Below are 16,006 nucleotides of genomic sequence, written 5' to 3' on the forward strand. Positions count from 1 at the left end.
CCTAATTATACAATGTGTAATGTGCATTAGTTCTTGAGTGGTAATTTCAATGCATTGCTGAGACAGTATAAAAAAATATAACATTTTAGACAAATAAAATGATTTTGTATGCTTAATATAAATCTGTAATTAGCTTGATTTCATATACTAATTGCACGCATGCACATATACATCCATACTGTACACACACAGCCAAACAGTCACTCAAAAATATTTAAAAATAATATTAATAAAAAACAACTTTCCAACAGCAAGAACATGTTTTATAGAATGAGAGCAATAAATTATCACATAATTTCTCTGAATTAGTTCTGCATCGAAACCTCATACATATATACAAATAAAACTTCATACAATTAATCATTTTAAATATAGGAACTGCTCTTACACACACATACTGATACAATTTTACAATTACAATTTGTTCCAATCCCCTCCCATCCCCAGGTCCTTAAAATGTAAACAATGGTTCATGTTCCCATTCCCAGTCAGATATTGATTCCTCAGTCCAGTGCAGAGTAAATATGGCATAATTATATCAGCTAATATATACATTCAGGTTTATACAGCATCATTCAGCTAAGTGCAGACATGCAACACAGGGCACGGTGGCGCAAGACATTAGCGTGTCAGAAACCAGAACACGCATCTCAAAAAACTACTGGATCATTTTTTTATTTTATTTTTTACCTCATACATCTCTGCTTTATTTGTGTTTGAGCTCAGCATGCCCCAGCACTCAGGACTCTTAATACAAGCACAAGAGCAAAGCGTTAGAGTTAGAGAGAAGCAAAACCACCCATAGGAAATAAATGTGAAATGTATGGAACGGCCCTCTAAATTCAGATCACACCACAGCTTTTGAACAAGGACATGGAGTTCCTGTTTGTCTACAAGGGCCTTAAGGTTTCCAGTTATGGATAACGCTAGCAGATTTGAAGTTCTGGAATCAATTACCTGAATAAACAGTATTGTAGTTTTACTAAATGTATTTTATACAGGCAACGAAAAAAATAAATAAAAAAATAAATAAAGGGATGGGCCTAGCAGCAGAGATTAATATTCTTATTTAGGATGTTTTCATCCTTATAGGACTTTTAATTTTTAATTTTATAAGTATAAAAATAACTCCTCAACACAAACATCACTAATGTAATACTTTGAATTATTCTGCTTAATGGAGAGAGCACGGCCCATTTTGGTTGTCGAGGGGGGAAGTAGAAGTAGAAAGAGATAGGGACTGTTTGGAGGGATGCACATGGTATAGGGACTTTGGATCCTAGGCACTGATGATTTTTAACTTGTGTATGTGCAAAACCAGAAACTTTCAGCAAAAAGATCTTCACAATTAAAGATGCTTTTACACTCTCTGTGTAAATGAGTGTGTGTGCATGAATTGAAGTCCTCTAAACACACTTTCATATAAAAAAATAAGAGGGCACTGACATTGGACATGCAACTCTTGCAAAATTCACAATATTAAAAGAGCAAGTTGCTCAAGTGTGTATGGCTTCTGGCAACAATAAGTTTTACATGGATCATATAGCATTTATGTGGATAATATAGTTTTATAAACTTGCTGCAAAACATTTACCTGAAATCAGCAGTCCAATTAGTTGGATAAACATTAACTGCACACACACACACACACAAAAAAAAAACCTAGCCTGTTGGTCTGACTAAAAAAAGCTCTTAGAAAACACTCAGCACGGCACTCTGCTAAAACATAACCATGTATCATATTAGCAGTAGCTTTTACACCAAAAAAGCAAGAATTATATCAGTAGTATTTGACATCATAATAGTAATAAATTCACCCATTAAAATCACCCATATACAGATTTTCTTTAAAATTCAGTTACTTCTAAATATTTAAGATATCTGTAACACATTTTAACTGAGAGTCCAAAAATACTTAATTCATTTCAAAATTTCAATGACACTCTCTACGATCATCCTGCTCCTCCAACAGGTCATCCAGAGAAAATATCCAGGTGTATCACAATGTAACCACTTTTACCGAACCGCCAATGACAAACCTTTGCAGTAGGCACTAAGGTTATGTAATGAATTGCCAAATATAAATGTTTCATTGGTCAGGTGAGATTGTTTAAATAAAAAAACAAAAATAATAGTGAAATGTCAATGCTAAAAAGAGAAGGAGAGATGCTGAGGTAACAGGTGGCAGGAAATAAATGCAGTGCTGATTTTTCTATTTATCCATGTCTTGATTATTGGTCGTTATTAGTTATGACTCTTTTGTGTATGTTACATTTAGGTTTGTTATGCTAGGTTAGACTTAATTGTCTTATATAATAGAAAAAAGAAATATCTACCAAACAATTTAAATCTCTTTCTACACATTCTGTTTAATAAATGAAAGGCGCAAATGACATAATGACTTCACTGAGGTTTCAATGACTTCACTTTACTGTTATGGCTGACTTATTGCAAACCTGATGCCCAGCCTCTTCAAGACAAAAACAAAAAGCAAAAAAACAGTTTCAAATAGTTCCAAAATAGTGATACATTTTTTTACCATGTAGATTTAAGTGAAGTTTTCCCAGCAATTCCCACCCCGTCCTTTCACTCACAAGTCAAGATAAAAATGTAAAAGAATCAAAATATAGTGTTTGGCATCCCTCTAAGTGCATGCTGGCCCTTTTTACACGCTGAGGAATACGATTGACAATTTTGAGGAATGTATCGAGCAAACATTTTCTTACTGACCCTGAAATGATTGTCATCTGAGACACATGAAAACTGAAAAGACTACAAATGAAAAAAAGTTCAGTTTCTTTAATATTTTGCACTCATCTGTCTGGTTATGCATCCATGTTGAGTGTTTGAAGAGTTCACCATCATCGTCTTCTTAAACTGAATCTTAAATTCATTAGTCTGATTTAAGTTGGCACCCCCTTTCCCCCTGTAACCTTTTCCTTTGGCAGCAATGCAGGTCAGATTCAACTCAAACTCTTACAAACACTTCATCTGCTTCACCATTGTCTCCATTAGGCTCCTCAGATCTTCAGTCGGAGATTTTATGCTGTCACACAGCCTTTGTTTTGTATGGCAGCGGACAGCAAGAGGCTGTTCAGGCTAGCAATGAGCATGTAGCCAGCCAGGTTTCCCACTCTACACGTGAGGGAAGCGGATGTGGAAGTAACAGAGACTGAGTATGGTATGCTTCCTCTTGCCTGGGCTCCGACTTCTCCGCGTTGAGACTCTGTGCCCTCTGCCATGGCTCACCCTCACACCACCGTGCTGATGCGGTTTATAGGTTTGGATTTGGAGCTGCCGACCGTGCTGCTGTTGCTGGCTCCGCCTCCGCCTCCGCCTCCTGGGCCGCCTGACAGCACCCCCATAGGTCCCGGGAGCTGCGGGGCTAGTGGGGAGAGCGGGGTAAGAGGGGTGAGAGGGGTATGTGGTGACGGAGGAGGTAATGGGGAATGTGGTGGAGGCGGCGGAATGGAAGAAAGAGGCGGGTACTGTGGTATGTAGTGGGCGGGGCCCTGGGGTATGTGCCGGGCGGTGATGGCGGATGGTGCCTGAGGGGGCGGCGAGAAAACGAAATGAGTTTGATGGGCGGAGTGATGCAGTAAGGGGTGAGGGCTGTGGGCGTGGACGGGATGGCTGTGGGTATGAGAGTGAACGTGGGAGTGGGCGTGAGGGTGGGGCTGAGAGTGAGACAGAGTAAGAGGAAGCTTGCCGGTAGGACCGGGCACCCGTACGTGGCGTATGGTATTGGGGTGCACGTGGTAGAAGTTGAAAGGGGCGATGGGTGAATGGGGCGAATGCGGGGACAGAGGCGGTGGAGTGCATGCCATATTGCCGTAACGGCCTTGCTGCATAGCATGATGGGATAGTTGCTGCTGGAGCTGGGCGTGTGAAGGAGCGGGCGGCCCTCGTCGCGGGAGGGACCCGCGTTGTATGGTGTGATGGATGGGTGGGTGGCCAGGGGTGGCGACCTGCACGTGATACCGATGATGATGGTGGTAGGGGGGCGGAGGCTGCCCAAAGTTGTTGTGACAGTACTGAGCGTGCAGCGCTTGGATCTTGGAAGGCCCACCGGGGTCTGACTGGCTGAGGGCGGAGGGGGACGGAGGCGGCGGTCCTCCTGTAGTAGGAGGTGGCACGGGGGCCGGGTAATGTGGCCCGGGGGGAATAAGGGGAGCAGGGGGTTTGGCGCGCTTGCTCCCAAACAGGGAGCCCAGGAAGGAACCGGAATTGCTCCCTCCAGAACTGCTCCCCGGACCCCCACCTCGATCGTTGATGCCAGGGACCCCCCCTATATTGCCTATGGCGTTGTGAAGCTGCCCCGGCCCACCCCCCACCCCTACTCCGGGGCTCAGGATGGGGCGGTGAGGCCGGTAGTCTTCCAGCCCGTAGCAGCTGGGAACAGCGCCCCCCATGGGCAAACGCTGATGCGGCTGAGGACTGTTAATGATGGATCCCTATAGTGCGCAAAAAAACACAAAGCCAGACAGTCATTGCACTGAAAATCTGAGAGGATTGACAGTGTTGCTACTAACGAGTGACAGACATGCCCCAGTTACTTCGTCAAATAAATAATTTTACAAATAGTTTTTTTTCAGGGATACATTGATATTAAAATTCTGGCCAATACAGATAAGCAATAATGATTGATGTATAGCAGATAACCAATAAATACCAGATATTAAAATGCTATACAATTTTTTCTAAATAAAAACAAAAAAACAAAAAGGGGGTTGTCACGGTACCAAAATGACAGTAGTCGGTGGTACCAATACCATTACTATTTGTAGTGTAGCTTGAGACTGAAGACGCATCTCCTGGACAGCAGAAAACCAAAAAGCCTTTCAGCATTAAATATAAACAGCCTCAAATATCTTGCAAAAGTTAGAAATGTCAGTGTTACATTAAACAAATCACAATGCAGTCAGATGTTTGTGATGATCGACTATACAGTATATATAACAAACTAAAGCTTCCTTATTAGAGCGCCTCACTCATTTTACTCAGTCAAAACATGTATCTGAACCTTAAAACAGAAGCAATCCTCAAACACTGATTGAGGCGTTATTTTACCAGAGCCATGCATTAGTTAGTAGTGTTTAGTATCAAATGCACCAGGCATAACCTATTAGACATGCTGCATGCAAAGCAAACACAGATTACTGTTTTTACATAATACGGAATAAAACATGCTGCACTTCACCAAACAAAAATCACAAATTCATGCAAAGCCGTTTTTGTTAAATACAGTACAGAGGACTCATGCACTTGAGGAAGCTGCAAACACAAGATCATTCCATTCAACGTGATTACGAGCAGTTAGTTGATCTGTCAGACTTACTTCAATGGTACTATCCAAAGAGCCAACACTGTTTCTACGGCCTCGCTTTCCTGCACCCAACCAAGCACAGCAAGGTCAGGGTCAACGGCCATGGAGAAAACATTGTCCAAAACCTCATACTGGGTGTTTGACCCTGGATGATCTGTTTACAATGAACTATGTGTTCAAATTGTCTACACAAACGTCTACTGACAAAACTAAACTTCACGGCACTCAACTCGACATTAGCTGTGTTCAGAAACCATATAAAAGAGTAGTACATCATATGACCACATTACATTCACGTTTAATTCTGCGAGTTAATACTCGACCAAATGAAATGGCTATTTTCTATTTGCGTAAATATTTCTTAACTCTTGGCAACCTGATTAAACACTGAGAAAAGAAAGAGATTTAAAAAATGTTGGTAGCTATTACATCATGGAAATAGGTGGCCAAAGTTAAGATGTTTGCATTGTGTGATACAGAATTAAGGCCGTGACACAACAAGCCGATGTCAAAGAACTAGCGGCGACAAAAGCCGACTGTGTTGTCGCCTCACGTTGGCTGCGTCTGGGCCAAAAAGCTGCGCTTGAACATCACACCAAAAGGACTACAGGCGACTGCCAACTAGCATGTGTGTTCTGCACCTGCTTGTAAGGGAATAACTGTCTATCTCAGCAGGTATCAAAAGTCTTTATTTGTCATTCAAAAAGGGAAACTGAAACTAGAACTGCAGATATACAGTGAGGAAAATAAGTATTTGAACACCCTGCTATTTTGCAAGTTCTCCCACTTGGAAATCATGGAGGGGTCTGAAATTGTCATCGTAGGTGCATGTCCACTGTGAGAGACATAATCTAAAAAAAAAATCCAGAAATCACAATATATGATTTTTTAACTATTTATTTGTATGATACAGCTGCAAATAAGTAATTGAACACCTGTCTATCAGCTAGAATTCTGACCCTCAAAGACCTGTTAGTCTGCCTTTAAAATGTCCACCTCCACTCCATTTATTATCCTAAATTAGATGCACCTGTTTGAAGTTGTTAGCTGCATAAAGATACCTGTCCACCCCATACAATCAGTAAGAATCCAACTACTAACATGGCCAAGACCAAAGAGCTGTCCAAAGAGACAAAATTGTACACCTCCACAAGGCTGGAAAGGGCTACGGGGAAATTGCCAAGCAGCTTGGTGAAAAAAGGTCCACTGTTGGAGCAATCATTAGAAAATGGAAGAAGCTAAACATGACTGTCAATCTCCCTTGGACTGGGGCTCCATGCAAGATCTCACCTCGTGGGGTCTCAATGATCCTAAGAAAGGTGAGAAATCAGCCCAGAACTACACGGGAGGAGCTGGTCAATGACCTGAAAAGAGCTGGGACCACCGTTTCCAAGGTTACTGTTGGTAATACACTAAGATGTCATGGTTTGAAATCATGCATGGCACGGAAGGTTCCCCTGCTTAAACCAGCACATGTCAAGGCCCGTCTTAAGTTTGCCAGTGACCATTTGGATGATCCAGAGGAGTCATGGGAGAAAGTCATGTGGTCAGATGAGACCAAAATAGAACTTTTTGGTCATAATTCCACTAAACGTGTTTGGAGGAAGAAGAATGATGAGTACCATCCCAAGAACACCATCCCTACTGTGAAGCATGGGGGTGGTAGCATCATGCTTTGGGGGTGTTTTTCTGCACATGGGACAGGGCGACTGCACTGTATTAAGAAAAGGGTGACCAGGGCCATGTATTGCAAGATTTTGGGGAACAACCTCCTTCCCTCAGTTAGAGCATTGAAGATGGGTCGAGGCTGGGTCTTCCAACATGACAATGACCCGAAGCACACAGCCAGGATAACCAAGGAGTGGCTCTGTAAGAAGCATATCAAGGTTCTGGCGTGGCCTAGCCAGTCTCCAGACCTAAACCCAATAGAGAATCTTTGGAGGGAGCTCAAACTCCGTGTTTCTCAGCGACAGCCCAGAAACCTGACTGATCTAGAGAAGATCTGTGTGGAGGAAAAAGTGGGCCAAAATCCCTCCTGCAGTGTGTGCAAACCTGGTGAAAAACTACAGGAAACGTTTGACCTCTGTAATTGCAAACAAAGGCTACTGTACCAAATATTAACACTGATTTTCTCAGGTGTTCAAATACTTATTTGCAGCTGTATCATACAAATAAATAGTTAAAAAATCATACGTTGTGATTTCTGGATTTTCTTTTTTTAGATTATGTCTCTCACAGTGGACATGCACCTACGATGACAATTTCAGACCCCTCCATGATTTCTAAGTGGGAGAACTTGCAAAATAGCAGGGTGTTCAAATTCTTATTTTCCTCACTGTACAAACCGTAAACAAAGCAGCACTTGCTTACCATTTTGAATATCAATCATTCTGATCCCTTTCTCAATTCCAGGCGGCTCATGCGGTTATGAAAATATTTGCGTATTGGAATGCTCAGGTAAGATTATATCAAATTAGGACAGTTCTTTGCTTATTTTCATCACTTTCACTTTTATTCTTATGCACTGGGGCCAGATTCACTAATTCTTAAGAATAACATTTTTCTTAAATGCCAATTTCTTTTTATTTTCTAACTAAAGAAAAAATATAAGAATATTTTCTATTCCCCAAAACTTTTCTTATAATCTTCTGTATATTGTTCTTAAGATCAAATTTAAGAAGTATTCATATTCCTGAAAAGAATGTTCTTAAAAATCATCGTAAATAACTTAAAGTTAGGATAACCTCAAACCAACATAACATGATCTCTCTCAGCGACGTCTCAGATGCAACATGTTGAATCGGGCGAACTGCTGCCGACATGTGGAACACACTGCAAAAACTAGCCTGACGCTCACCGACGGCCCGCAAATGGCCGACTGTTGGCTTGGTGTCACGGCCCTTACACAGAGTCTGCTCCGATGTATACTGCACATTTGAACAAATGAAGAACCTATGCATTCTATGCATACTGTGACATACTAGTGCACATACTAACCACTGCAAATTGCAATTTGACATTCAAAATACAAACACTGAATTAAAAAAAGTATGCAAAGACATAATGTGCCATTAGAGGGCACTGTCTGTCAATCTGTACTTCATTCCAGAAGTTCAGCACTCCACAACTGTTACAGTATGGCATTCATGATCAAACTGTGATGGATTTATAAATATTTCCCCCATATAAATTTTTCTACAGACCACAGAAATCTGGGGAGCATAATTAAATGTGCTAATTTGTCTTGCATTTTTTGAGAGCCTAGTTAAAATAGAAGGGAGTTTGTTGTGTGAATGTGTGTTGTACCTGTCTCAGAGAGGTCTCTCAGTGAGGAGCTAAGTGCGGTTCGTTTAAGCCCCTCTCCTGCTGCGTACGTGTCATCCAGACTGGGCCTTCCCAGAGTGCCGTTCACAGCCTCAGTCTTCATTCCGCCAACCCCGCCCACATCTCCACTCATGAGCCCTGGACGCATCACACCTTTCTGCTTCTCTAACTCAGCTACGGAGAATAGATATAAGGGGTTGATGCTAGCAAAACTGACAATAACCATAATGAACATTAACCTTAATGAATAATTTATCAGCCACACAGCAAATGTCTGAAATTTCAGTTTGCATACAGGAAAATAACCTTATGCTTTGGATCTGTCAAGTGTAAAAGAACATATCCTATAAAAGGATTTCTTACATTCTACACGGTATTTCTCCATATCCTGAACCTCAGCGATGCTCTCACGCAGGTCGCTGGTGAAGCGTGTTCGGTCTTGCTGGCTCGGCGCATTGAACACGATCAAAACCTTACGCTCACTGCCGGGCATTGCTGATGTCAGTCTGATACCGTGAGGATAGTCTGAGAGAGAGGGATAGAGATAGAGGGTAAATGCAGTCAATTAAAGAGAGAACCAGATAAAGAGGCATGTGCTGTGCCTCATGTAATTAGTTACAGATCTCTCATTTTGACAAAAGTCCACAGATACACACAAGAACTGTTCTAAAATTAAACCCAGAAAAGCCAGTTCCCTAACACATTTAACAATATTTTTTATAACCTTGGTTTTGTTTTCCAGTTAAAATATCTAAGGACTTTAAAACAAAATAAATTTACTGTGTGTACTATCAAAATGATATGCAAATTGTTTTCTTACCCTATTAGTTTTTCTTTAAGCAAAGAGAGGTTTATGTTTAAAACAATAAAAAACAACTGACCAATGGGGTAAGGAAAATACATTTTATTCAAAATAGAGTGTCTCAATTACATGACATTTTACTTTAAGCTAATTTATCTTCTTTTAAGGATGTTTAGATATTTTGTTAGTGGAAAACAAGTGCAAAACCAATAGTGATTGAGATAAATAGAGAACAGACGTTCTCAGAAATCAACAGAATAGCTCCAATCGAGGTGATGGCATGAGGATGAAACCAAAACACCACCTACATGAAAGCAAGGAAAGGGTAATGAGAGAGCACCGAGCTGAGATGGAGTGGATGAGAGCAGAGTGTGTAAACGAGCTGGAATGGAGTGATAGTATAAATAAAGAAGGAGGGACAGATGGTGAGACAGATGGAGGGATGAATATACTTACAGGAGTTCTGGAACATATGAACCTGCATCTCCACCAAGGGAAAGGACTGTCTGAAACTGTACGTCACAGACGTCTTCTTCTTCTGAAAAATCTTCGTTACCTGCAGGGGGGAACAGAAGGGATGTTAGGATGTAGTTATGATCATTATACACATACATACTCTAACAGAAAAATGCTTGGACAAACTTGACTGAATATACTGAGGCATGCGAAATTGTGTCATTAATGTCATTTACATCACGCAGTTAGATGATCTTAGAAGTCGGGAGTTTATCACAATGAGCATCTAGAATGGCGCAAGCACCTGTAACCCTGGTAGATGTAAATTTATATTCTAAACAGATTTCACTTCTCTGTTTGCGAACAGATCATTTTAAGCTGCTAAACTCCTGGAAAGTTTTCAGTCCACTGATCCAGTAAGGGAATTTAAACAACCAGTCCAAAACAGCGCGAATGTAAATAAAACCAGGCTGATTACATCAGAGGTGGCAGAGAGAATAGAGACTCACATTGCGTTCTTAGTGAATCATTCATTCCAGTGTATTTCGCTTTAAAACACGAGCTCTGTCATATTCTGTGATTGTTTCTGAAGAGTGCGAGACCTCACAAATCGAGTGAAATACAGACTGAGCAGAATATCAAAACATCCCACCGCTGTATGGCTAGATGAAACTACGTTTCTCGGCTGGATAAAGCAAACCAGCATCTTGCTAGTAAAATTTTGATGGATGAAGATTGCAATCAAGGTAAAGATGATTGGGGTGACATACAGGAGTCATACAGCAAGCATGTGTGAGTCTGTTATAATGATGTGAAAACAAACCGTGTATGTGCGCTCTCTATGGACTGATCGCACGTTGTATTTATGCTCAGACACATTTCAAAACATTCACGTTGTTTCCACATAAATTCAGGATAATGTTTTGATTTGTCATGTGTATGTTGCTGTGTTTAGTCATTCTGAATGGACACTGTAGTAAGTATATGCAGTCAGGTCAAGGGGGTTGGTTTAGTTTAGTTTTTTGGCATCTCCATGTGGTCCTGTTCGGTATCGCAACTTAACTTGTCTAAAATGTAAACAAGCTCTTTGCTGTTGCACTGTACACATACATACTGTGAATTCAGAGAATTCATTTTTTTCTGTAATGTTTTTATATAAATGGTGTGCATACATTTATGAATTATAAAATGTTCTTTTGGAGTCTCCAAGTGTCCTTTTTTGGAAAGACACCTAAATTTACCTATAAAAAAAAAAAGCAGAAAATACAGTTTTGTGAGAATCACCCTTAAATCTGTTAGTTTACTTTGCTGGATATAGCAAATGTTTTTTTTGTTTGTTTGTTTTTAGTTTAACGCCATGCCAGCTACCCAGGCTATATTCATGGCGAGAAAGAGATTAAAAAGGAACGATTAAAATAGGTTTTTAAATTTTATCTTAGATATTGTCTAAGATTGTCTTACTTAAAAATCTTTTCATACGAGTCAACTGAAAAATAAAGAATTCTAACAGAGTTCAATCTATCGCAATCCATCAAAATATGCATCAGTGATAATGGATTCCGGCACAAGGGGCACCCGTTAACAGAAGAATATGAGTAAGTCTAGAGGGCCCTATTCGGCAGCGTGTGCAGGTAATATGATCCCAGCGATTGATAGAGCAAATTATGACAAAATGAATGTGTTAAGAAGATAAATGGTGTATGCTTAATTTCACGATAAGTGTGTGATTAATCGTGAATACAAATTTTAATCTAGTGACAGCCTTTTATATATTAAGTATTTATTATTATTGCTATTGGTTGTAGCAATAGTTGTAATAATAATACTTATAATATGCATTTTTCATAGTATTTATATATAAAGAATATATTATTTTTGACATTTTTAAGCTCACCAAGGACCAGAAATTGCTTGATTGTAACAAATGAACTGTGTGTGTGTATATACAGTACTGTGCAAAAGTCTGAGGCATGTTAATATCATGTATATCATATCTATTTTTCAATGCAAATATTGTACTAATAAACACTTATTGTAAGTGCACATCTTATCTAAACCAAAGGGAGTATTTTTCCTCTACATCTTCTTGCAGTAATTAGACCAATATGTGCTGCTTGAAGACTTACCACTAGCAGGTCATTAAAGAGGAAGACCTCCCGCTGGTGAACTCCACTCCGCTGTGGTCGATTGGGATCAGGGACTTCATACAGCTGACAACAGCACACTAGCCTGCGATGTGGCAGAGAAAGCACCTGCACACACATACACACAGCATATCAAAATACAACTTGGACTGTCACACGCTAAATGACACAAACAAACTGAAGATCAAATTTCCTTTTAACTACAAGTTGAACAACAATATGGGGTTTCTAACACAAGTATGACATGCATGAGTGAATCACATGGTTTGACTCACAGGTTTCTTGCCCACGATGACCCTCTCTACAGCCTGCACTTGAGACACATGGTCATCATTTGTCCTGAGTTCCCATTTCTGAATGCGCTGGTAGATGCCCACTAACAAATCCCTGGGAATGTCCTGTCCATTATCCACTCCTGTCAATGAAAAAGAGAGGGAAAACAAATGAGAAAAAGAACATGAAAGACATTCTAGACCCAATGGAAAGGGGTGGATCACCTCTAAGGTTCTTGATAAAATCCTCCAGCTTCATCTTCCTCTCAGCTTTGACGTTGGGGCTGTACATGTCTGTGTTGAGGAGGATGATGGCAAATGCCAGGATGAAGATAGTGTCTGGGTTCTGAAACTGGCGGACAAGTGCAGGGTTGCACACGCAGTATCTCTGACTGCAAGAAAGAAAGAAGATGATACTTGTGCGGAAACTACAAAATGCAGAGAAAAGAGCACAGGGTGTGATGAGAGTCACATGAGGCTACCTGAAGGCCTCTACCAGTCTCTCCACCTTCTGGGCTTCCCCCTGAACCTTAATCTGAGCCTGAAACTTCCTCAGGGCGTCATCCAGATCCATACCCGAGAAATCCATCTCATCCAACACACAGCTGAGAAAGAAAAACAGAACGATTGCTGAATTCATCTGCCAACATGCATTTGTTGATTTTTTTTAGCCAGTGTCTGGTTTCTGTTTTTTGCCTCCAGGCTGGTGTGAACAGCATATGGATGCTACAGTCTGGGTCTGGAAGACAGGAAAAACATCATTACTTACTCCAACACATCCTTGTTGAACTGCTTTTGTCGATTTCCCAGAAACTCCCCGATCATCTGTCTACTTAGGCCTTTTCTCTCCAGGATGAAGCGGGCAATGCCCACAGGTGTGTCTGAGACAAAACCCCTCTCTATCAAATACTGGATCCCCTTCTCTGGTTTCCTGGAAGACAGAGAGAGAAAGACAAGGAGAGTGAGGATTAAACAGATAGGACAGGATTTGTTTCAGTAAATCTGTGATAAACTGAATAAAGACAAAAAAAGAGCATATTGACAACAGCATGAGGGTAGACAGAAGTATAGACACTTTAAACAGAAATTAAATCTGACTTCTTGCATCCGGATTTAGGTTCCCACGTTTTGCATTTGATCATGCGGTCTTTAATTTATTTCCGTCAACTGATCCTAAAATTCATTTGATTGCCTCATCAGAATTAGTTTTCTAAAGGAACCTGCTAAAAGTTCCCCCGGTGCTAAAAGATTCATAACACATCAGTCTTGATCCATAAAATGTTAGTTACTTTTTATTATCAGTTCTCTATGATTTATAATTATCTATGATTTATAAGGACAAGTTAAAATAACACTGTGCTGTCATACATCGTCTATAATTTTAACATAGGTATTAAGTGAGAAAAAAGTTCCGTTCACACTGGGCTTGTCATCTCCTCAATATTAGGATGTAAAAATGAAATATGACAGGTGTGATAAACCATATGGAGGAGAAATCTGTAGATGGCCAATTGAAAAATATCTGTCCTTGAAATGTTTTTAACATTAAGATCTTAAGTTTACTGTTATATGAAAAAATGGCAACATATTGGTTACCATTTTTTTTTTCACTATTTTAAATCAACTTTTTTTTGCATGTCCATATTTGCGACATGATAATGCACTTTTTAAAGAACAAATATTATATATGTAGTTACTCAAGTAATCTGATCTAATTGTAATTGTTAATGAAACAAAATAAAACAACAAGAATGCTCAATTGTGGGAAACTGAACATTCAAAATAATTATAGTTCATTTAAAATAATTATTTAATAAAAACATAACATGTGTATAGAATGGGATTTTTAAATTAAAAAGGGGACATTTTGTTTAAATAGATTTAGACTGCAGGACACTATTTCAATTTTCAAATTTAAATTTCAACTGAAACCGCACAATGTCAGTCCTATCACTGATCTTGTAATGGATTTTGGTGAACATCTCTTACTTGTTGAAGAGGTTGAGTCCGATGCGGTATTGCCTTCTCTGTACCACGTCGTTGTTGAAGGCAGGTGAGTCCCAGCTATGCCTGCTCTCTCTCTGATAGGTCTGTTTTCCTAGAGGAGGCAACGGTTCCCTCAGACTGTCCCTAGACGAAGAGCCTGAGCTGCAGTTGATGGTCTCGTTGGAGTTGGTGGTGGAGTTCAGGGAGTCGTTGTCCCCATCCGAGTGCTCCAGGCCAGTAGGGGGCAGGGGCGCGGAGGATGAGGAAGAAAGAGGTGTGAGTGGAGGTTGGGTGGGTGAGGGAGACGTGGGGTCTGGGTAGGGGTGATGGATGTGTGGCAAAGGGTGGTGGTGCAGTGGATGGTGAAGATGTGGGTGGTGATGCTGGTGCATCATAGCGTGGTGTGGTAAGTGTGTAGGCAGAGGGGAAGGGATGGGGCGACCCTGTGGTCGTGTTTGGCCCTGTGCTGCGCAGGGATTGGGTGTGCGAGGTGCAGGGTTGTGTTTGAGAGTCCCTTGGGGTGATCCGCCCGTCGTAGGCTCCTGCTCGTAAAGCAGCTGTCTGCTGAGGGAGCCTCGATCTGAACGGTCGCTCATGTCAACGGAGCTGTCGCTAGGCGGCTCTATGGTGAGAACGGGAAGGTGTGAACCACGCAAGCGGAAATCTCTGCATTCGGTGCACGGCGTGCTCCGCCGACTGTTATTGCTCCCGCCACCCTCTGTATCCCGGCTGTCTTCACGGCCTCCAACCCCACTGCTGATGCCCCAGTACTCGGTGTCCGTGCTAGAGGGAACCCGCTCAATAGATAGCGGAGAACACGGCATGCCGTCGTCCATATAAAGCGTGACATCGCTGTACGAGGTGGCTGTGCTGTCCTCGTGCATGACCCCTAGACGCTCTTGCTCCCCCAAGACCCCCCTACGTGAGGTAGGTTTGTTGCTCCACACACACTCTCCGAAATCCTCGCTCTCGTCACCGCCTCCCCCACCACCATCCTGAGAATCTCCTCGACCTGACTGACACGTCAGAGTGTCGTCCATAGAGTTAGCCAGAGAGGTCACCTGAGAGAAAGCACACATACATTTACCCTACTGTTCAAACATTTGGGGTCTTTTTTGGAGTATTTTTGAAAGAACTTTTGGGGATTTTAAAAGAAGTCACTTATGCTCACTTAGGCAACGTTTATTTGATCAAAAATACATTAAAAACATAAATATTGTGAATTACAGTGCGTGCATAATTGACCCTTCGCTAAGCCACGCCCAAAAACCCTATTCACAACTAAATGTTGACAGGATTAACAAAAACACCAACGTTTGCTCCACGACGTGTGAGCAGTAGCCTGGCGTGCTAAAAATATGAGCGGGAGAATGTTATCATTGTGATAACAAGTGGTCAGGCTGATGTCTTGTGTTCATTCCACAAGATTTATGGACAAGCTGTTTGATTTATAATTATTAGATTATTTTAAAATTTCATTTACCCTGCTGTGCATGAACATAGCTGTTCTTCAATTTGTGTGTTTCCCATTTGAATGGTCAACATATGAGGCGGCTGCTGCTTGCCCTGGGACCTATAGGCTTTAGTTTCAATTTTGATGAAATTATTCTCTAATCGGTTGCATATTATGTCGTGGATATATCCCTCGAATGCATACTGCAGTCCCTTTTGTCTTGCTCTCTCAGATATTTCACCT

At 41.1% G+C, this 16,006-nt stretch overlaps 1 protein-coding gene across 3 annotated transcripts in view; it reads right to left on the reverse strand.

The window, feature by feature from the left end:
• Positions 1–250: 250 nt before the first annotated feature.
• Positions 251–16,006, reverse strand: part of iqsec2a (IQ motif and Sec7 domain ArfGEF 2a) — a gene marked incomplete at its 5' end in the record, with an annotated part of 90,275 nt that continues 74,519 nt past the window's right edge. For all 3 annotated transcript variants that reach the window (XM_081348318.1, XM_081348319.1, XM_081348320.1), the window contains 11 exons: positions 251–4,454; positions 5,339–5,388; positions 8,633–8,824; positions 9,014–9,175; positions 9,909–10,008; positions 12,035–12,160; positions 12,328–12,467; positions 12,550–12,716; positions 12,807–12,929; positions 13,094–13,255; positions 14,314–15,371. In XM_081348318.1, the coding sequence (XP_081204444.1) occupies positions 3,252–4,454; positions 5,339–5,388; positions 8,633–8,824; positions 9,014–9,175; positions 9,909–10,008; positions 12,035–12,160; positions 12,328–12,467; positions 12,550–12,716; positions 12,807–12,929; positions 13,094–13,255; positions 14,314–15,371 (3,483 nt within the window). In that variant the 3' untranslated portion in view covers positions 251–3,251. The remainder of the gene's footprint in view (positions 4,455–5,338; positions 5,389–8,632; positions 8,825–9,013; positions 9,176–9,908; positions 10,009–12,034; positions 12,161–12,327; positions 12,468–12,549; positions 12,717–12,806; positions 12,930–13,093; positions 13,256–14,313; positions 15,372–16,006) is intronic.

The sequence above is a fragment of the Scardinius erythrophthalmus genome, assembly GCF_964197995.2.
Source record: "Scardinius erythrophthalmus genome assembly, chromosome: 20".
In the NCBI taxonomy this organism is placed as follows: domain Eukaryota; kingdom Metazoa; phylum Chordata; class Actinopteri; order Cypriniformes; family Leuciscidae; genus Scardinius; species Scardinius erythrophthalmus.